The sequence below is a fragment of the Corapipo altera genome, unplaced genomic scaffold, assembly GCF_003945725.1.
Source record: "Corapipo altera isolate COAL_440 unplaced genomic scaffold, ASM394572v1 49, whole genome shotgun sequence".
Lineage (NCBI taxonomy): Eukaryota > Metazoa > Chordata > Aves > Passeriformes > Pipridae > Corapipo > Corapipo altera.
The window spans coordinates 20783015-20805806 of record NW_020884879.1 but is presented as its reverse complement, the minus strand read 5'-3'; the positions used below and the strand labels follow the sequence as shown (position 1 = coordinate 20805806).

The following is a 22792-nucleotide window of genomic DNA, read 5'->3' as shown; positions in this document are numbered from 1 at the left end:
CAATAGATCAACTCTGTTCATCTTGTTTATCAGGTGTCAATTGAAAACACATCTCCTTGCAGCTCAGTTCTCCTCATAGTAGCCTCTTACATGAAATACAAAATTTTGTTTCAGCTGGAATGGTAACTGTGGTTTGGATTAGGGAAATTCTTTCACTTATTAGGCATTCCTGTTTACTTCTGATTTTAGGATCAATGCAGAATTTGAAATCTCCTGTAAAACCCTTGCTGTAATGTTAAGTATACTATTAACAAGGTCAAAGAAGCCATTTTCCATAATACTTGTGCAGTCCTATATAGGTTGTACTGAGGCATGTTGGGCAGCTTCCCTCAATAAAACCCAACTCTGAAACAAAGTGCCTCTTTCAACTGGCTGTGTGCTATTAATACAACCTCGTAAAGAATGACCTCCAAAATAATTAGTAAAACCACAATTTATCATCTCCGTAGTTCTTCAATGACTACGCATCCTTTAAAAAGCAGGGTTATATCACTATTCCTGTTTATGAGAAGGGAGGGAGGAAAAGTGAAATGGCACAGTGACTTGTCTGACACGAGCATTGCCGGCAGTGGATACTGTATCTTCACTGATGTGGAAAGCACCTAGCTGTGGGTTGGATCGCCATTAGGGACATGGGGTAAGACTGTGTCTTTTCGCAATGCAGACATTTTACGATTATTTTAAGCATAAAGCAAACGACAACCCTTGTCCTGTTTACAGCAGACCACTGATTTACATATGACAGTAAGTTACATCACTTGCAATTTGTGAAGACAAGACAACTCAGTGTTTTGCTTTGATTACAGACAATAGGGTCAAAACACCACAAGTAAAAAAAAAAAGAAAGTGGTCACAGTCAGGCTTGGAAAGGAAAGTTTCAGGCTTGGAAAGCTTTTTTCCTCTATATGATTTTGATTAATCTTAGAAATGCACCAGTTGAACTGTAAATTATTTTCAAAAATCTTTGAACCCTGTGAACTCACCCTCCGTGAGGATGTTGAGGCACTGGAACAGTTTGTCCAGAGAGGCTGTGGATGCCCCACCCCTGGAAGTGTCCAAGGCCAGGATGGATGGGGCTTTGAGCAACCTGGTCTAGTGGAAGATGTCCCTGCCCGCGGCAGGGGGGTGGTTCGTGATCTTTAAAGCCCCTTCCAACCCAAACCACTCTGTGATTCTATGATAAACTCCAATCGCCTGCTCCACGGGAGAGCATTTACGGTTATCTACACGCCGCCGCGTCCAATTATTAACAAGAAGTCGACACCAAAGGCTAATTTCAACACTCACTGTGCATTTTGACAGCGCAGCCGCCGAAGCAGCAGCGCCCCAATGCTCACACGCAGGCGCGGCGGTCGCAGGAGGCGGGTCCGCGGGCTCGTCCCGCGCCTGCGCCGCGGCGGGAGCGGAGACGGCCGGTGGGGGCGGTGAGTGCCGGCTCCGGCTGTGGCTGCGGCTCCGCCTCCGCCCGCGGCCGCCATTTCGGGGCGCCGTGAGGGGGCTGCGCCGTCCGGCCATCGCTCGGAGCGGGCGCAGCCCGCAGGACCGCACAGCCCCGGAGCGTGGCGGGGCGTGCTCGCCCGGTGTTTCCTCGATTGCTAGGCTGTATCTCAGCAAGAAACTTGGATTTTGTAAAGAAAAAAAAAATTTAAAAAAATAGCCATAATAATTTTTGCGTTAATCTTTCCTTTTGCTAGGCTGTTTACCTCAGAAAAGATGGCAGATCCTTGGCAAGAATGTATGGATTATGCAGTTGGTTTAGCAAGGAAAGCTGGGGAGGTATGTATTAACTCTTTATAAATATTAGCATTATTTATTGAGTCTAGTATGTATGTAGGTTTTTGAAGGAGTTTGATGTAGAAGTTTCTTCTAAAGAGTGTTTTGTCGAAAACATAAATTAGCAGAATCATTCATGATGTACAAGTTCAAAATTAGTGTCTTTTATGTTTGCAACTTGTTTAATTTAAGAAAACAACTGCAGTTTTCTGATTAAAGACTTAAGAGTAACTTTTGTTCCTTAAATCTGATTTAAAAAGTAAAATAAAATTCAGAATCGTGGTAAACAAAGATCATGTCAATTTTCCACCTCAAACCGCTCCTATCTACCTTATTTTACCACTTGAAAGCTGATGACAGTCTTTCTTGTGAATGTCTCCATCAGCTTTATACAGTGGCCTCTTGTTGGGAGACAATACCATACTGTGTTCTCTCCATCCCTGGAAGTGTCCAGAGCCAGGTTGGATGGAGCTCTGAGCAATCTGGTCTAGTGGAAGGTGCCCCTGTCCGTGGCAGGGGGGTTGGAACTAGATGGTCTTTAAAGTCTCTTCCAACGCAGGCCATTCTATGATTCTGTGTTTCTCTTCATGAAGACTGCTTTGCTTGCAGTATACATCCCTTGCAGTGATGGTACTTTGCCCATTTGTGATCTAAGATGCCCTGGAACAAGAAAGAGTTTGTACATCTTGGCAGAGCCTCAGCACGAGTGGTTACCAAATGTTCGGTTCTTAGTAATTCTGCCTGGTACATTTGAATGCTGTGGCAGCCAGGCAAGATGGTACATGTACTAATTCTGTCCCCTGGAGCTGCAGAATCTGCAGAAAATTGTCTGTGCAATGACCTCATTAAAATCTTCCCTCAGAAAATCTTTCTGAGTTATAGTAAAAAAAATCTGGGGGCTGTGAGGCATGGATTCTTGCTTAAGCTGATTCTGATAGTTTTAAGATCATAAATACAGAGTGTGGCTAGAAATAGCTGACTTGAGCTCAGTATTAGGTGTTTATTCAACTCTGGTATTTAAATTTATAAATCTAAAACTTGTCCTAACAAAATGGACCCTGATTTCGTGTACCAGTGGATCTTCCTGGATCTTAGATTTAAGGTCATGTAAAACTTTGTGCTGAGTAGGGACTGGAGATGCAAGGCTAAGTCTCAGCTCCTGCAGTTAAGTCCAGATTTTGACACTGCTTGCTTTTGTGTTTTCTATGTGCAGTATAGAATATAACTGTAAAAATTATGCTCAAATTTTTGGGGAAAACTAGTATTTTCCATACTGTTAGTGGAGAAAGATTTTTATTTTGGTTTTTTTTTTTTTTTTAACAGATAATCCGTGGAGCACTCAAAGAAGAAATATCTATTATGACTAAAAGTTCACCAGTAGATTTGGTGACAGAAACTGATCAAAAAGTAGAAAACTTCATTATTTCTTTGATAAAAGAAAAGTATCCATCTCACAGGTACGGCTTCTTAGGAGAACACTTTTGACAGAAGGGGAGAGGTGACTGGAAGAAGAAAATTGAAAGTTTATGATTTTGCCTGGTAAAATTTCATTACAATTGGCATGCTGTAAAGTTGTACCATTCAGTAAATACCTTCAATAAAATTAAGTGGTTTAGAGTAGTAGTAGGTTGAGGTTTTGCCCAGGGTTGTAGTAACAAAACAAGGTGTCTGCAGGTCTACTGACATGAACTCAGTCTTGCTCCAGCTGAGGCAGCTGTAAGTAACTTCTTGGTTATTTGTGTTGGAGAATCAAAGGTGGCCCCAGGATACCCAGAACCCACATTTCTTGTCTGCTGTTGAAACTAGTGTGCCTTTGCTGTCTGTGTTGGATGGGGCCCATGGAACTGAGTGTGCCTTTGGCAAATCTCATACAGTTCGAGAACATTAAACATCTCTAGAAGAAGGCAGGATCTTCTGATTCTGCATAACTGAAAGTCTGTCATACAAAATACTGATTTTCTACATTGCTCTTCTCTTCCACCCCTCCTCCCCACCCCTGAAAAATTTATTCTTGAAGGATGAATTACAGGTATTTCACTTACATGGTCTTTCTTTCCTATTTTGACATAATGGCTCAAGGTTAGTACTGTTTCCTTAACGTGGGTTTGCTATTTTTTTCTTTCATTTTCTTGGAGATTTTGTTATTGTAGCTGTATATGTGGAAAGTAGGAAATATCTGTAGAGCTGGAACAGCTGAAGTTGTGCAAAAGTTCAGTAACCTAACCAAATTACTGTAAGCGTACAGACCTGTGGAGTGACCTTGAAATAACACTTTCTGTGACCTTGATAAGCATTTTAGAATATTTTAGCTGCTTTTTATTTTAGATAATTGGTGTCACATTAGTCATAACGGTGTTAAACTTCTCTTTCTAATGAATTACTCATCCACCTAAATAATTACTCAGTCTCTCATCTCTTTGTGAAGATCTGCTGCTTTTTGGAAACATGCTGTTCTTTCTGATTAGTCATCTTCACTTCTGTAGTTAATCATAAAACTCCCAATCAATATTAAAGAGACCTTATTTGTTTCCTCTCGTTTTACATATTTGTAGAGGAAAGCATGTGTTTGGTGCAAGCTTCTCATGGGTTGAGTAATGTGTGATAAATTGTAACAACATGGAAAAGGTGCAGAAGGGAATTCCACCCACTTCATCCTAATAATTTTGCAATTCAGAACAAATGCTTTTGTGAGCAGCAAAAGTGTGAAATTTCATTTCCTGTGGCATTGTGCCTGTGTGTCCCTTGGGTTTAGTACTGTGTTTGACCATGCACTCCACAGTCTTCTTCAGCAGCTCTTGTTTGGATTTCCTCCCTTCATCATGTTACTTTTGTAATGCTTGTAAAACTAAATATCACTAATGCTAAATTCCAGTAATGTATATTGAAACACAAAATTCTTTTCCCCACGTACTGTGCTTATCTTTGACATCACAAATATCAGTGCAAGCTCAGTTGGATGTGGTTGGTGCTTTTCAGATAAATAGTGTATTTCTCATCTTTTTTTCATATGATCACTGGTGGTACAAAAAGCTTCATCACACTTTTAAGAATTTTAGTGTCAAGGGCAGCGTTGTAATTCAGACTTTTTCATCAATTTCTTTCTGTCTTTTAAATGTGTTTGCTACTTTAGCTTTATTGGGGAAGAATCTGTTGCAGCTGGAGCGGGCAGCATTCTGACAGATAACCCCACATGGATTATAGACCCTATTGATGGAACTACCAACTTCGTACACAGGTCCACCTTTCATTTTTTTTTCTGTTAGCAACCTCAACTGATTACTCTCTTTCTTTCTCCAGTTCCATGAAAGCAAGGTTGGTTTTAACTTTTAAATTGCTTTTAAAGAGATACTATGAACTTGTTAATAGTTACAGATTGCTGTTTGCATTTATTGAGAGCCCTTGGGCAGTTTTTATAAGCATTTTAGTATTTCTGTAAGTGTCTTAGTAGTCTTACTCTGTAACCAACACCAGTTGTTCCATGAGAGGCCTGTACTATATAGTGGGGTCAGCAGTCTTGCCACAGGTGCCAAAGAGAGGTGTGCAGATTTCAACAGTAAAGGTCAAGACTCAGAATTAGGAGTTGCAGCGTCTTCAGAGAGGCAATAACAGCTCCAAGTGATGATTTCTAAGACATTTTAAATCCATTGAGATCTAGGAGCCTCTACTGGAAGAGAAAGCAGAATACCACCAGTAACTGTCAGTGGTATTTTACACTAGGATGGGGAGGGGACTTTCAGTGTAATGCTGGCAGCCTGTTCTTTATAGGAATAGTCTTTGAAACAAGATGGGTTTTGACCCCAGTGAGCTTTTCAGAGTTTACTTGATTCCAGTTTTGAAATGACTGCTGCTATGTGCCCCATGGCTTTTAAACAGCTGCTGATTCCTGCTAAATAGCATGTTCAAAAAGCACTGAGAAAATAATCCATTCTGCTGGATTTTCAGGCTTAAAAGTCTGTATTATTTGCAGATAGTAATAAAAGCAGATGTTTGAAACTTAGACTGAGATGCAGCCCACCATATCCTATATATTCCCACTGTCTGTACCCTTCCTGCATTCTCTGATATCTCACTTTTGATGGAGAAAGGGGAGGTGGGGGGAGAGGTAACTTGCTTTTGGAACCATTTTGGTCAGCTTGTTCCTTCTGAGAAAGGTCAGTAGCACAGAGGCTTGTTTGTATTCTGTGGCTGTAAAACAACAGTCCCTGAGCTAGTAACAGCTGTGACAGGGATAGTTTCAGTGGGTGGAAAAGTTTGTGCTTTAAATGGTAATTAGTGGTGTTGGGTCTATTTTCAACTAAATTGTGCAAATTCCAGAAAACGGTTTTCTTTATAGTCCAAGTTTCTGTTTGAAGTATAGAGTACATTTAACTTTTACATATTGAGAGTAAGGGTTGTAATTGAAGAAGTGTAGTATCTCACTATAAATTAGTGAAATGTTTTTTTTTGTAGGTTTCCATTTGTGGCAGTTTCAATTGGCTTTGTTGTAAACAAAAAGGTATACTTTTTTTACTTAATATCTAATCAAACCCAAATTAATTGCTTGTTGCTAGTTACAACTAAATTCTGTGATTTCACAGTGAATAGGAAGGAAGGGAAAAAAACCTCAAGGTATTTTTATTTTTTCTTGCAGATGGAGTTTGGAATTGTGTACAGTTGTATAGAAGACAAGATGTATACTGCCAGAAAAGGAAAAGGTGCATTTTGCAATGGTCAGAAACTTCAAGTATCAGGCCAGGAAGGTAAGCTGAACTGAGTAGCTTGTTTCTGGTAGTGGTCAGATGGCAAATAAGACAGCAACAGTTTTACACCTGAATATATTGCTGTTTCTTAGGTCATAGTGTTGTTTTGCAAGACTTTCTTTGCCCATGGGCTGTTTAGTTTTGAGGAACAGCTCTTATGTTCTCTTTGATACGGTATAACATGATCTGTGCAAAATCAGGACTCAACAATTGAAGATTTTGTTCCCCGGGTGCCTGTGTTGGGACTTTGTTAGTTTGTTTCTTTGTTTTTAATTCCCTGCCTGTCTGTAATCTGTCTGTGAGTCTGTAACAAATCTGCCAAACAATTCAACTTCTCCCGGGTGCGACCTAGTGGTTGAAGTCAGTAGCACTCTTATATGCTTACACCCCATGTAAAGTAAAATCCACACTTCAAATGGGACCTTTACAGATCTCAGGATTGTGTTAATTTTTATAGTAATAGAATTTTATTTACTGATAGCATTGATTACTGTATATGCACCAGATCATGCTTTGTTCCTTTTATTTTTTCCTGCCATTTTCCAAATAAGAACAGATTTTTATATGTCTAATATATGTAATATTTTATTAAGATACCTTTTATTCAGTCTTGCAAGAAAGCAATTAAGTAAACTCTGCTAGCTACTGTTATTATTTAAATTGTGCTGTTGGAAGAGTGAGGTTTTGTTTCTTTTCCAGACATTACAAAATCCCTTTTAGTAACAGAATTGGGGTCAAATCGTGACCCAGAGACTATAAAAATAATTCTTTCTAACATGGAAAGACTTCTCAGTATTCCTATTCATGGGTAAGATACTTCTTTTTTTATATATATTTATATATACTGACAGTGATTAATGTTGTAAATATGATCATTTTTGGGAAGGATTAGTTGCATTACATTTGACACCTTAAATGTGAAACATAATTTAAATGTTTCTGTCTAGTAGCATTTGCAGAGAAACTAATTGTGTTTAACTTTTTCAAGCTGGGACATATATAAGAGAACCTAACAATCCGTATTCAGAAGCGAAGCGTGTTTGGGTTTGTAGGACTACAAAGTACTGTATTTACAAGTTAAAAAATTGAAGTATAATTTTGTGCCATTTTTCCTCCCTAGAAACACACAAAGAGTAAAACTTGGATGGAACATTATTGTATTTCTTAGTTTCCTTTCCTCATAGTAATGAAAATTTTGGGGGTTTTTTATATATATCAGGAGACAGATGTACATCTCCCTTTCATCTTTCAAAGCTGTAAAATTTTTTTTATTTGTCCAAGCACTTGGAATTGTCTATATACTGCTCTTATTTTGGCTACATTCCCTGCTTCCTCTCCTCCAGATAAGCCAAAGCCTGCATTTCCACAAACCATTTGACAGTTAAAGGAGGTTTCATCAGATAGTTTTTTGTTACTCAACTGTATTCATGTTTCTGAACTAAAAGGGTTTGTAGTTTTATGCTGAGATTCTCAGGATTCACTTAACATGCAGATTTTCTTCTACCTCCAGAAGTCTTCCGATGTCATTAAAGAATATGTGCAAAGTTGTAAGTAGGGAACACATTTTAGACCTGTTGTCAGTTCAACTTTGGTATTTTATTTGTAAACAGTAATTTGAGATTGGAGTTGAATAAAGTTGGTTCTTGCAGTAACTCAGCTACTACCAGTTACAATTTAATGTACGCTTTACTGATAATTGAAATAACAGCAGTTATTTGTACAAGCCACACTTAGTAAGTGCATCCACATTTCCAAAAGAAACTGAAATGTGTGACACAAGAGTTTGATGAAGTTATCCAGACAAAATTTATGCTGTTTAATTTATTTTTTTTGTTAACTGTTATAGGGTTTTATAAGTCGGAGATGTTTACTGAGCATCACCAGAGAAACTGAAATAACTGGTTTTTCAGCTCTGAGTAGCGTATGCTCTACTTGAATTCTTGTATTCAAAGAGCAAAGTAGAATATCTGTTACTGTTTTAGTTTACTACTGTTACTGTGTAGTTTATCTTCCATAATATGTTTGAGGTTAAGAAATCGTTTAATATATGTTTAAACCAAAATTGACTAACAGAATTTGTAAATACAGTTTCTGGAAATTTACCATGTTTGGAGAACTCTTCAAGCTACTTAAAGAAATTCCCATTTCTTTACAATTTTCACTGCAGCATTCTGTCACACTTTCTCTACGTCAGTTTACTTTGCACATGACACTTCTTGTGTTCTCTGTGCAGTGTACACAGACATTGTAGCTTTTTTATAAACTGTTCTCAGTTAAAACAACAACTACATCTCCTTTAGGATTAGAGCTGTTGGTACAGCAGCTGTGAACATGTGCCTTGTGGCAACGGGTGGAGCTGATGCCTATTATGAAATGGGGATTCACTGCTGGGATATGGCAGGAGCTGGAATCATCATTACTGAAGCTGGTGGAGTACTGCTGGATGTAACAGGTAGATACACGAGCCTGCACAATACTCTCTTGTCCTTTTAAATGGCTAATTGGGAGCAAAATATAGCTGAAACAAGAAGGCAGAGTTCTTTTCAATCCTCTTTTCAAGGTAGCACTACTGAACAGAGTTCCCATCTCATTAATAGACAAAGAGAGGGACAATTTTATGTTTTAATCTACAAGACATCCTTTAATCCCTTGGCTGCACATGTGGAAGGGTGAAAAAAGGCAGTAAATATACACTGAAGAGAATTTAAATGTAGCTCATACAAGACACCTGTTGTGTTGAATGCATTTTTATCCAGGCTCAAAACTTGGTCCTAAATAATAATGTATAATTTACACTTGATTTTTTTTCAATGCTTATTTTTTTATCAACTTTTAATTTTCTCTGTATATAAGCTGATTTCTTTGTTTGCTTTGGTTTCTAGGTGGACCGTTTGATTTGATGTCTCGAAGAATAATTGCAGCAAGTAGTCGAGCTATAGGAGAGAGAATAGCCAAAGCACTTCAAGTAATTCCTCTGAGAAGAGATGATGCAGCTAACTGAATACCAAAGCTACACCTGAAATGTCATTATCTAATGTTGTCTCATATTCCCCCGTGGTGCTTGTTCTACACCTTGAATAGATGGTAGTCTTTCAGTACTGGTGTGACTGCTAAGTAGAGCTTTGAGATTGGAACAACATTCTGAGTAAGCTTTAACTGTTGACTGTTTTATGTAACATCACAATTAGATAAAAATCAAGAAAAAGAAGCAAATATATACAACTAGTATTTTCAAGTTTTATACTACACTGGAAGACATAGCAAGAGACTCTTTGAGGTATAGATAAATAAAGATCTCTAGTTCTGTGAGTGACAAAACAAAAAATCACTGTCCTTACACCACAACCTCACATCTGATCTTGAACCCAAAAGATGAAGGCATTACTGTTTATCCAGTCTTTATCTGATCTTCAGTGTATCCATTTCCTTACTTTGTTGCAGTTTTTTTAGAGTAGTCCACACATTTCCAAATTTGTTAGTTGCTTGTTGTTTTGGCTCCAGTTTAAAGACTTTATTACTTACCTGTCATTGGTTTTGTAGGTATCATTCTCCCTTTCTTATGGTAGATAAACACAATCTCTTCTTTAGCCTTGTACATGGTCAGTACACTTGCAGATCTATTACAGTTGCAAAAGTAAGAGATATTGTGCCAGAAAATACGTGTATCTCACAGAAGTTCTGAGCACACCTTCTATCACCAAATGTTCTTACTCTAAATGAAGATGAAGTATGATTTGCATTTTGTTAATTTTGCTTGAGTTTCTTCACGGATCAGTGTGTTTCAAAGTCTAAGGACTAATTAAATCCAAGAGAGTTTTCAATAACTCAGATGGCAAAAAAATAAGCCTATAGTCCATATTTTTTGCATAATTATCTATAAGTTACAAAAACAGTGACCAACCAGGACCGGGTTTCTGTTGTGTTGTAGAGTGTACAGACACAAAAGAAGATACATATCTAAATCTAAACTCTATAAATCTAAGAAATATTAGTGATTTAATTCTTGGTCTCAGTTGTTCCAAACTTTGAAAACTATACTGGTTCTTTGAATTTTTGTATTTAAGATTGTTAAAGGCATCAGTGCACTGTTCAAATAATTAATGCACTTTAATTTAAAGATGTAACTTAAAACGATTTTTAGACTTTTTTTTGTGTCAATAAGTTGTCTCTTTGGTTGGTTAGTCAAGACACAGCAATGCTTTGGAAAACCTGACTTTTAGTACTTCTGTCCCACTTTTTATTTTGGAAAATGGTGTACTCTATTGAAGTTTCAACAGATTGCTTATAATTTCAGTCTTTTAATTATAAATTTCAGTCTTTTATATCAGTTGATTTTCACAGATTTTGCAGAAGTACTTAATATTAAGTTGTATCTAACGCCAGATGATTATTGTTAATAAGGTCAGCCTGCTTTTTAAAGGTCTTGTCAAAAAGCCAGACTTACATGAATTTTACTTTTTAAATTCCCATTGACAAGGACAGAAATCTTTTGAGCATTTCACTATAACTTTATTGCTGTAAACAATGTGGGATCATCATTATTTTTGAGAATTATGTCTTCTGTAACATTTGTGTGGCTTTTATATAACAAATTCAGCATAACTTTATCTGTGAAATGGAGACGTGTAAAAGATACTTGAGATGAGAGAACATGTTAGAAATAAATACACTTTAGCAACAGTGGCTTCTGGTGTGCTTCCTTTCTTAGCATTTATCAGACTGCAATGCTGCGTCCCAAAAAGCTGAATTTATGGGCCTCAAACTTCATCTGATTGGAATGCTCTTTTCTTCTTGGCCTCTGATGTGCACAGATCGTAAACCGTTGTGCCTTTGGATGTGGGGTTTTGTGTATGCGCCTGCAGTTGGGGTTTTGAGTGAATATTTCGACCCCTTCCGAGGAGATCATGGTGCGTTAATCACCTCCAACTTCAGACTCCAACTTTATGGATTATCTTGCCAGTTATTTGTTTTGGAGATCCATCAGCTGATTGGAGCATGTAGCTTTCTCACTGTTAGCTTTCCTAATGCTATTTGAGGAGAAATATATATGAGTTTCTTATCTTGGCCCTCTCATTCTATTTGTGTTGGAGACCAGCCTGATTGGGTTTTTTTTACTCTAAATGGCAGTTTTTATCACTGTTTTCTTTTTAATTTCAACCACCCTTTTAGGAGAATCAGAAATCCCAGTTTGCCACTTTGCTAAGTATTATCTTCTCAGATACCGCTTCATTTAATATGAATGCTTCTTTCATCATGTGAAAGGACATTGAAATGTAATTATTTAACTTCAAAGGCCTTTTGTTTCTGTGCTAGCCTGTAATTTTGACAAGTTTTTGTAGTAAAACAGAAGTCATGATTGCTGTGTAATCAAAATGCTTTTGAGAGTTTATGTATGAAGTAGTCTCTGAATGTTCAAAACAAAATGTGTGGGTTTGTTGGTTTGAAATATGGACTGGCAGAGTTAATCATCTTAAATTCTTTAAAAAAAATCTAGGATAAAATTATGTATATCCAAGATAGCTTTTGCTGGGCAATGAGACAATTGGGAAGAAAAACCAGTTACCACAAATTGAACAATGTCAAATTAAGATCATGAATACTTCTCATGAAGACAAAACAGTCCAGTGTACAGGAAGCTTTCTTGCATAGCTTTTCAGTGGACAACTCGGGACTTCAGCTGGCGAATTCCACCATGATCTAAACCTCAACTCTGAGTGAAGAACACTCAAAACTTAAAGGTGCAAGAAGAAGACCAAGTGGACAGAGTCAGCAACTGGAGCAAGTGAAAAACTCCAATAAATACTACTGGAAATTAAAGGCCATATGGGCAAATTTCACCAGTCCCTTGGCCTTTACTTAGAGAATTTGACTATAAACCTATATTATATATATCCTGTATTATAAACTATATTTAAGGTATGAAAGAGGGGAGGTAACCTTAGTCTACCATCCTGGCTATCATCCATCACTAGTGCTGTCCATTTATTGGTTTGATGACAGTTTGTAATTGTTTTCTATGATGACCTGCAGAGCTTTGCTCTGTCTGCAAAGCAGGTTATTCCAGTATATTCAATCCTTCAGAGCTTTTCCCAGCATGAAATATTGCCAAAGTCATAAAAGGCTTCAGGTTCTTGTCGAGCCCTCTTAAGCAACCCTGCAGAAAATCCCTTCTCTGCCATCCCATCCCCCTATTCCTCATAATACCCGTGACCCAAAGGTGTGGTTTAATTCTGCATAGTCTGATGTCTGGGCGTGAACTAGACATTATGACTAGATATAAAATGTTGTCCTGTGGCCTTGGTATGAAGTATTTTCAGTACAGGAGATCTTTCTTTTCCTGAGCTTTTTCCCATCCTCTCAGAGCCAGCTGCTAATTCAGCTCTATTGACTGCCTGTGAGGGAGGTAATTGCTTCCTTCACAAGTCTAATCCTGTTGCTAAAGTGCTGGCAAGCAACCTTTCAGCACCACATTGTTTTTGGATCTGTAGCAGCTGACATGACTGCCTTTATTTGCACAAACTCCAAGCATCAGAAGGATATTGTCAGTGATGTAACATCACAAGAGTGTCAGCCAGATCTCCCGAATGGCATAATCCATTCAACCTGGATTATCACTTGTCCAGCACCAAAACTGATAGTTAATGTAGTCTGTCACATCACTCTCCAGTTTGGACAATCCTCACACAAAGATCTGCAGCTTCTCAAAGATCAGCAGGAGCTTCTGAAATGTCCTCAGTGCCCACTATCTGCTGTCTGCCTGCTACAACAACAGGGCAAAGAAAATCTGACACACTTCAAAGCCGTGTGCAGCATCCAGAACAAACAAACTGGAGGACTGTGCTCTGCTGAGAGCACGTTATGGCACTGTATGAAAGAACTACAAACTCTTGCCTGTTTGAGAAGCAGAATGGATTAGATCTCCCACAGTAGAGCAGAACTAATTTCCTAGCACGATTCAAGCTATTAAAACACTAAATATAAGGGAGAGTGTACATCCTGTTCGAGAAGCTTATAGCCAATGTTGGTGACCAGTACATTAGCTTGAATTCATATACTGTGTGCAATACTCTTGCTTTGCACAGTCGCAGTTATGATTTTTATGCTGAGGTGACTCTCGCTGTACCAAAGTTGCATTAATTGGGAATCAGGCCTTCTGTACTCCCGTTTAAATAAATGGAAGGAAAAGAAGCCCAAAATACAACAGCAATGGCTGTGCCACAGCAATAAGAAAGAAGAGAAGCCAACCCTCCTTTTTATGCAGTGGAATATTGAGGTTTAGGTTTTGTCTCTCCTTAGCTCAGCAGAGACCACGTTTACAACCATGTGAAGCACTAATTCAGAAGTGATTCTACCACAAAGACTTGAAAACTAATTTCATAGGAGCTCTTCCTCTTCTTTACTGGGTTCCATCTTCCTCTGCTGCTGTCTGTCCCTCCGAGAGGTGGTTCCGCGCTATTTTATCCTTCCCATGGACGTAGGCGGAGGTCGATCTCTTAAGATGCACAAACTCCTCAAGAACCGCACCCCTCACCGTGTCCGGCAGAACACTAGATGGCAGCCGGAGCCAGGGAAACAACGGAGGACTCAGGGTTCCTTTTCTTTAGAGAACATTCCCTTTTCCAAGCCTCCCTTCCATCGTCCTCCTGCTCCCTGTAGTTATTGTTGGATACAATAACTGAGAGCTAAGAACTATTCAGAATAATTATATCACAATTTTTTGAGGACTTCAGCTTTGTGTTTCTGTGACTTGAGAAGGACTTGTGCCAGCAGCATTAACATTCCCTTCTTTTCAAAGTATTTTGAAGATTGTGGTATCTCTCACAAGAACAAAAATCTGAATTCTAAAATAAGTTAAAAGATATACAAGTTTTCAGACCATACTACATTTAAGGTTTTAGTCACTTCCCCTAGATTTTTGCTAATTAGGATACAGCTTTTTAGAAGACTTTTTTTAGGCCTACCAGATAATCTTCTGGGCAAGGATGTATTAATCTGTACGCAGGTACAACATCCCTGGGACAACAAACCAGACACAAATGAGCAGGTCTTTATGATCTTTGAGATCATAACTGTTTTATTTTCCAAAGAAAACACAAGCTTAATATTTTGCCTCCAAATGTGTTGTGATGATGTGAAGGAACTTTATCAGCTGTGTCTGCACTGTTCCTAGACTGTATAGCATATTGAGACTATATTTTTCAGAACCTGTTCAAGCGTGGATAGGTAACTCATCCCCTTATTTCAATATTTCGTGGGTGTCTGCTGCATCCTATAAAAAGTTTATTTGTATTTATGACCTTGCCTAGGAAAGTAGCAGCCTAAAGATTAAGTATCAACTCATTACTGACAAAAGGATCACTCTTTATCAAAATGTGACTGGCTAAGATCTGCCTCAACACTGTTCTCAGGAAAAGACTTTCCTGCCCTGCCTGCAATATGTCTAGAGCTGCCCTGCTAGAACATCCAGAACATTTCCAGTGTAAGGACACTGCTGAGCACATCTGCACACCCTGTTGGGCAGGCCCCAAGGTATTCTGCTTCCTAATAGGAAGTAACAAAATGTTGTGAACTGTCTGCAATGCCATTTCCATACAGATCAGGGTCACTTAAAATGATCAAGTTACTCTAATATGGATCAACATGATACAACTCTTTTCTACTATGACTTCTCTATGGTGTTGCAAGACAGCTACACTCTCCTTCCTTCTGCTGTCCTCAGTTTCAAACTCCCTTTTGTTACGATCCACCCCAGAGAAAGGAGAGGGGAGTAACCCAGATTCTTAACAATAATTCCCTTGGGGTGGATTAGAGTGAAACGACACTGAATAATCGGTGTCTGAAAACATATATTGGTAAGGTTTATTTTAACAATTTTGTATCAACAGGTATGCTAGCATTTTGGGTGTTGTCATATAACAATGTGACATAGAGATAAGCTTTGGGGGAGGGGAGAAAATGCATAGGGGAGAGAAAGACAGGATAAGAGTAAGGGAGAGTAAGGAAAAAGAAAAGATGAGAGTGGAAAAAATGTATATAGTCACCGCCCACGGGGTCCAGCGATGACACTTGGTAGTTGCAGCTTCCATGTCTGTCAGTTGAAGTGATGGCCTTGATCTGCTGGGGGTGAAGGAGGGAAGCCCCTACACACCAAGAAGTTATGACTTATTATACCCATGGTTAGTGTCATGGGCCATGCCTTGAGCCTCCAAACTCTCCCTGGGCCTGCGCAGAGTTTCTGTGTCTGGCCTGGTTCCCACCTTTCAAGATTGGCTTTGATGGACCATCAGAGATATAAACTCGGCTCTTTCTGCCTTTTCAGGGCTTGGCACCTTCAGCACTGGAGGGAGGGATGGGCCCAACTGCCCATCAGAGGTCAAAAGCCTGCAAAAGTCTCCTAGAATGCATAAATCATTAACCATTTCAGTCTCTGACACCTTTGGACAAGAGAAAAGCTCCAAATGCTGTTTCTGGCAGTGGGGTCCTTGGCCAAGGACAAATAGCTGCAGAAAGAGTGTTCCAGATGAGATGTGTTGACCTGGGGAATTCTGGGATCTTCCGGATCTCCTATGAGGGGCTTGGCCACTGTAGACCAACAGCAGCAGGGACAGCAGGTTGTAGTTTGGTACCAGCTTATATTAGTACCTGCAGGGAATGCCTCTAGTTTTAGAAAGGTCTATACAGTTATATAGAAAGCCTCTGTAGGGATTTTCAATTTTCTATAGTTCTTCCAGAATAAAAAAAAATAAATTCAGGTATAAAGGTTCATCAGGATGCCTTTCTTATTAATGGCAGAAACCTCCACTTTACTGGATGTTTGCATTGACCTATTGTAGGCAAACATAAAAAATACTCATTATTTTCACCTCACTACCGAAAGCTAAAAATAATAAAAGCCCCCTTTATTTCTACTTGATTATACTTGAAATTGTGGTTACAGTTCTCAACAGTTCTCCAGCAAAACACATTTAAAAGAGAGTAATGGTTAATGTTATTAGAAATTCCTGTTTCAATATTTATTTAGTTGTAATTAGCCATGTATTAGCTGTGTAAAAGTAAATTATATCTCACTTCATCTGTGCACCTTGTTCAGCTCACTATGTTGAAATGGAATTCATAATGACAAACCATCATAGCAGAGAGAGGTTAAAAGCTCTACTTCTGTAGGCACTTAGATATTAATAGCAGTTTCCACTGAAAGGAAGTGCAAACCCAGACATAATGATTCCCATCAACAGTCATTTGTGTAGCTGACACTGAAAAACACTGCTATGCAGTCAGCTGGATCAATTAAGAGAGAAAATGTTTTCCACTAGTGTGCACTCCAGTTCTATTATTTCTCCTATCTCTTATTTAAATATCATGGGAAATTAATAACTAGTAGAGTCTGTCAAACCATTTCTCTCTGCCTCTTGTGTACCTGCCAACTGCTAAGCCTAATACTTGAGATTTTAGGAAATGCCAACCCAACTCTATACTCAAGTTAGTTCCTCCAGCTCAGCAGACTCTGTTACTAGTGTTTATTTCTTCTTCCTAAAGTTTTCATTGCAATTCTCACTGCATTTCAACTGAAGTCAAGTGGATTATGTCTCCTTGGGAATCTAGAATAGAGAGTTGATTGTCTAGGTTTTTTCATTTTAAATGAAAGATTGACAGACAAAATGTACAAAGGCTGGGAAGCAGAGACAGAAATCACGACTCCATTCCCTCTCTCAGGTACATGTGTTCTTCACTGGAGTGCTGATTTCTTTAGGTTAGAATACCCTCCTCTCTTTCTTTTCAGAGTGACACAACTTCTGGAAGTTTAAAAAAAAATAGGTCCATAAAAGTATCTCCCTTGATGTATTTGAAATGAACACTAACCTCAGCTACTTCCAACTCCATGCATGGCTCTGCTCTAGAAGGGTCTGACCTACACGGAACCCTGCGGACCTGATGTAATCCATAACAAAGCTCTTAGAGTGCACTCTCTGGAAAGTGCGTATTTGCATCTATTTAAAAAATCATTTTATTTCAGCAGAACATCTAGGAAAAGAAGCAATCAGTTGTTTTTTCCACAAATATTTGAAGATATTACATTGGCTTAACCTTCACAAGAAAAGGCACAATCTGCATAAAAGATGGAACAGAAGATAAGTAAGAAGGAAAAACTCACTAATGGTTTTAATCTACAAAGAGACTAATGATTTTCTAAAGGTGGTATCAGTTACAATAAAAACCCCTGAATCAAATTACAGCCGGTGAGATAGCGTAAACAGCAAATAAAATAAAATGTTAGATTTTTCTCCTCTATTCATCTTAACCTGAGCATACTCATTAAAAATTTGTTTCATTTGAAGGCTTTTTTTCCCCCCACTTGCTTCATATCTTCCAACATTTGCATGATGTTACACAGAGGCAGCATCTTGGATGTGTGACTCCTCCATTACAGCCTGTGAAATTTATCCCTAACATTTCCAGACACAGTGCAGCAAATGTAAATCCACTCCCACCCTCCCTGTTGCAATGTCTTCTGTCAACAGCTTCAGAGGCAGCATGAACTTAATGAACTCAATGAACTCAAGACTGCAACACCATTTCAGATGATGCATTTAGTTTTGAAAAGGGCGTCTAAGGGGGTGTCTGTCTTACAGTGGCAGAAGTCTTGCGAGCTAATGGTAGAGAGGACACTTTGCAAAAGCTTTCCACTAGAGGGAAGATGTTTGGGTAAAGTGAAGCTGCATGCAACAGAAATTGCTCGGGTTAGTTTAATTTTGGCTCTTAGTTCACTGGCTTTTTAAAGCAGAAACATTTACAGCAGGTACGTAGGTGGGCCTGAAGAGACATACAGCAGGTACTTTGTGATGTTAAACCAGATTGTAGCTGATGCAATTTGAGCTAATTAGGTGACTGAATGTAGATGAGGAAACCTAGATGGGAAAAGCAGGTGTATGTGTAACTCCACTGATTTCATGATGCCATATTTAGGAGCCACAGAAATGACTCCTGGTAGAATCATGATAAAATGTTATGTTTTTGGCATTCCACCAAAATCCATACATCTATATTATACATATTTATTACCTTGCCAGTGTCCACGTACATTAAAAAAACCCTGGTTTGGAAAAGTTAAAATTCCTGTATAAACTCATGTTTAAACTCACGTATGATAAGTTTAAATTTTTCAACTTTAACTTGATAAATGCTAATTAAATTTGTACTCATCAATTTGCTTTACCATGGCTAGGCTTAGGACACCTGGTGCCAAATATTTTCTGCTCGTCACCACCGAGCAGTCACTTTTAGCAACAAACACTTTACACCCCTGAGCAGTCACTTTTAGCAGTGACAAACCAACAACATGCCAGAGAGGAGCAGGTGGTAATGGTAAACAGTCCCTTTTTCCCCAGCTTCTGAGAGGACAAGTGTTCAGATCACCATCTGCTTCTTCAGCGGCAGCTGGCCAGTAGCTGTGTGCTCAGCAGCCTTACCCTGCAACACCACAGATCTGAAGTAAGAGAGCAGTATGTTCTCAATCATCTTTGGTGGATGACAAGCCATTTGATTAATGCAGGTGTATCTTCCTTCCCTTGAATCTCCTACATGATCCTGTCTGTGGCGGGATGTTATTGATTTTTACAGCTTCATGTACATCCAGCAAAACATTTTGTCATGTTCTTACTTGTAGGTTCACTTGTAGTCCCAATGACAGCATGGAGTATACTTAGGGAAACTAAGCACATGCCTGGGAATATGTTACAACCTAACAGGCTACTTGGCTTGTGGGAGGGTAGGGATCATGATCATGGTTTGTAGGACTCTGTGGTACACAAAGGCACAGAGGCTTTTATCCTCTAAATTTCTATAACTTATTACAGATTAGCACAAATAGCACAAAAAAATCAACAATAGCAAGTATACCTATGACTAATGAATATATATATATATATTAAACTATTACAAATGATGATGATAAGCAATCAATAGCAGGGTATCGATCATTAATATAGCAGATAATAATATCAGCAGCCAATTGTGTAGCAGTAACAAGAAGGGTATATGCTATTACAGGTTACTACAAGCATAATTAGTAAAGCAATTTATTAACAGTACAGCAGCAGATACACTCACAATAGATTACTTATATGGGTATTGTGGTGGGCCTGGGTTTGAGGCTGGCTCCCTGCCAAGTCTCCAAACCTTACCAGGTATATAAACTGGCTAGTGTCAAGTGAATTACACTGATTTCAGAAGGGGACAAACCACCTCAAATGAGAGGACAAACTGATCCCAGAGGGGTATTCAACCATCCCAGAGGTGGTGGGACAATCCCCCAAAACTGTGCCCAAAGAGAGTTCAATAAGACAGTTAAGCAGAGCTTTGCTTTGGAGATGATCTGCGTCACCAAACCTGGAGTCAGCCAGACATCCCTGGTGAGAGTGTTCAAGTTCTCAGTGAAAGTTTTTGTGGGATTTAACCTGTTTAGGAAAGGAAAAGCAAGTGAAGCATGGGAAGTACTTGGAGAGAAGGGCTTCATCTTGGAAAAAAGCAACTCTTAGACTGTAGAGGCATAAGGGTTTTAGGACATCACCATCTCAAGTAGTCAACAGATACTGTTAATTTCCATTTCTTCACAGCCAACAGATCATGCTGTTTGCTGTTCCTTTAGAACCATTTTATTTTCCCAAACTGTGTACACTTTTTCAGACCCGAAGTTGCTGTTACAGTTTCTTATTTTGGGACTTATCGATAATGTCTCAGGATGTCTCTGGTTTCCAGGTACCCAGCTGTACTTCAAAGATGTCAACTGCACTGCTCAAGATTGTTTCTCTTTCTCCAGCCTAGTCTTCCACATCACAGTTTCAGGATGGCAGGCTTTTCTCTGTCAATATTTTTCAGCAAAACATTTTCTTTTGCTCAGTAATTTTCATCCTTTCAAACAGACCACTTTTATGACTGTTCACATCAGGACACACAAAGGCTGGAGGGTGTTCCTAGAGCAGAGCCCTCCATCCCAGCAGGCACCAGTGCACATGTTGAGGCTGAGGAGGCAACACTGGCATTTCTTTTCAACAACTGCATCTGATGAAGTGCTCTTTTGTTATGTTCACTTGTTGGAATTATTTTCTCCATGTTGCTACTGCTTCTCCTGATAAGTGCCTGTATTTCTGTTTAACACTCAGTCTCCCACAACAAACACTTTTTTTATATTCCCTGCAATGAATGTTCATCATTTAATTAACAGCACCAGAGACTATTAGGTGTCTCAGCCATGCCACTGCAAAGCAAGAAACTTTAACATGAACCACAACAGCAATGCTGGAATTTAATTATGATTACAGCTGTTAGAAATGAAGATAAAAGATACAGATGAATAGAAAAACTAGTCCTTCCATTTTGACAATGAATCATGGAGAAATAGTTTTCTTGTGCTTTTCTTCTGATTTCATCCTATCTGTGCTTCCTTAACACCCCCATAAGAGCATTGAAAGGGAGTATCAGAAGCCCCCTGTTAAAGTCAGGACAGATAGTGAATTACTTTTTCCCTAACCATAAGACCAATTATCCTTTTGAAAAAGAGTATGCAGTTGAAATGACATAATTTGCTCTTGACATCTATCTTGGCCAGAATTTTTTTCAACACTCAGATACTTAAAATTAGTTTTTCAGTTGTTGTTAGTAAACCCGTTTATTCCCTATCTCCTCTCCAATTCTTTCCCTCTCCCCTAAGGCAGGTGTTTTCCCTGAACTCTTGTTCCCCTCCTATATGTTCTCCACCGAGGTTGCTTCAGCCTATCTTAAATATCATACTGGACAATTTATCAGGCATGCTGAAACATCAAACATCTAAGAATTTTACCTTCCAAGATCTTCCTATCCCATCCTTCATCTACTCTAGGCTGAAATTTTACACTTTTTGAACTGGTGTTAATTATTACAGAGATGCTTATCATTGAATTTTTTATAGAAAGCTAAACAAAAGACAGAACTGAATGTTTTGACCTTCTTCACATCAAGCTGTTTTGCAAATAAAGCAGGGGCCACCTTCTTGCCTGGTTCTTCCCTTACTAAGGCTTTTTTTAGAGAAATTCCTTGTTATTTGCCATTTTTCTTATGCCTTGGTCTTTTGTATCCTGTTCCTAATTGCTCAAGCTCATTCTTCTTTTCTTGCAACTATGAATATGACCTCCTTTCCTTTTTTTTTTTCTTTTGCATTTGAGGACAGAGGTGAAATGACAGAGAAGCAAGCTGCCTGTGTCCTGGCTGAATATTTCTGCATCTGTCCTTCCTATCGTTCCTTTTTGAGTGACAACCATCCTCCTTAGCTTAACCTTCCCTCTCATCAACTTCCCATGAAATTTTAGTGATGCAGTACCTGAATTTAGTCAAATATACCTTTTCCAAGGTCTATTGTTTTGTTTTGCCAGTCAGCCTTTGTCTTCACCTCTTAACTGTGTATTCTCCTTATTTTGGCAGCTTTCATGCAAGCTGATGTCAATATCAGATTCTCTCTAATGGTTGTTAAGTAATTTACAGAATTAACTTAATGACAACTGAAATTAAAACAACAGAGATAAGAAAATCTGTGAGAATTAGGCACTACAATACTCCTGAATGGCTGAATTAGAAATGTGCATCCTTATTTTCACGGTGTCACAGAATATGCTGAGTTGGAAGGGACCCACAAGGATCATCACATGCAACTCCTGGCCCTGCACACAACCATTCCCAAGAGTCTCACCAACTGCCCAAGACTATTGTCCAGATAATTCTTGAACTCCGTCAGGCTTGGTACTGTGACCACTTTCCTGAGGAGCCTGCTCCAGAATCCAACCACCCTCTGGGTAAAGAATCTCTTCTAATATCCAACCTAAATCTCCCCTGACACAACTTCAGACCATTCCCTTGGTTCCTGTCTCCACAGAGAGGAGATCAGTGTCTGCTTCTCTTCTTCCCCTCACAAGGAAATTGCAGACTGTGATGAGGTCTCCCCTCAGTCTTCTCCAGGCTGAACAGACCAAGTGACCTCAGCCACTTCTCATACAACTTCTCCTCAAGGCCCTTCACCATCTTTGTTGCCCTCCTTTGGACACTCTCTAAGAGCTTAATACCTTTCTTATATTCTGATGGCCAAAACTGCCACAATATTCCAGGTGAGGCTGCCCCAGTGCAGAGCACAGCGGGACAATCCCCTCCCTCGACCGGCTGGCGATGCTTTGCCTGATGCCCCTCAGGACACGGTTGGCCCTACTGGCTGACAGGGCACTGCTGACTCATATTTAACTTGCTGTCGACCAGGAGCA

At 39.1% G+C, this 22792-nt stretch overlaps 1 protein-coding gene across 2 annotated transcripts; it reads left to right on the top strand.

Annotated features, from left to right (window-relative positions):
* Nucleotides 1–1469: 1469 nt before the first annotated feature.
* IMPA1 (inositol monophosphatase 1) lies at nucleotides 1470–11190 on the top strand. Of its 2 annotated transcripts, XM_027638691.1 has the most exons (8): nucleotides 1474–1776; nucleotides 3097–3230; nucleotides 4904–5008; nucleotides 6223–6268; nucleotides 6404–6512; nucleotides 7212–7320; nucleotides 8813–8964; nucleotides 9395–11190. In XM_027638691.1, the coding sequence occupies exons 1-8, from the start codon at nucleotides 1714–1716 to the stop codon at nucleotides 9511–9513; spliced, it is 837 nt and encodes a 278-aa protein (XP_027494492.1). In that variant the 5' UTR covers nucleotides 1474–1713; the 3' UTR covers nucleotides 9514–11190. The 2 variants fall into 2 exon arrangements, with proteins under 2 accessions (XP_027494493.1, XP_027494492.1); XM_027638692.1 differs by lacking the exons at nucleotides 7212–7320; nucleotides 9395–11190 and having other exon boundaries at nucleotides 1470–1776; nucleotides 8813–8958.
* Nucleotides 11191–22792: the final 11602 nt, after the last annotated feature.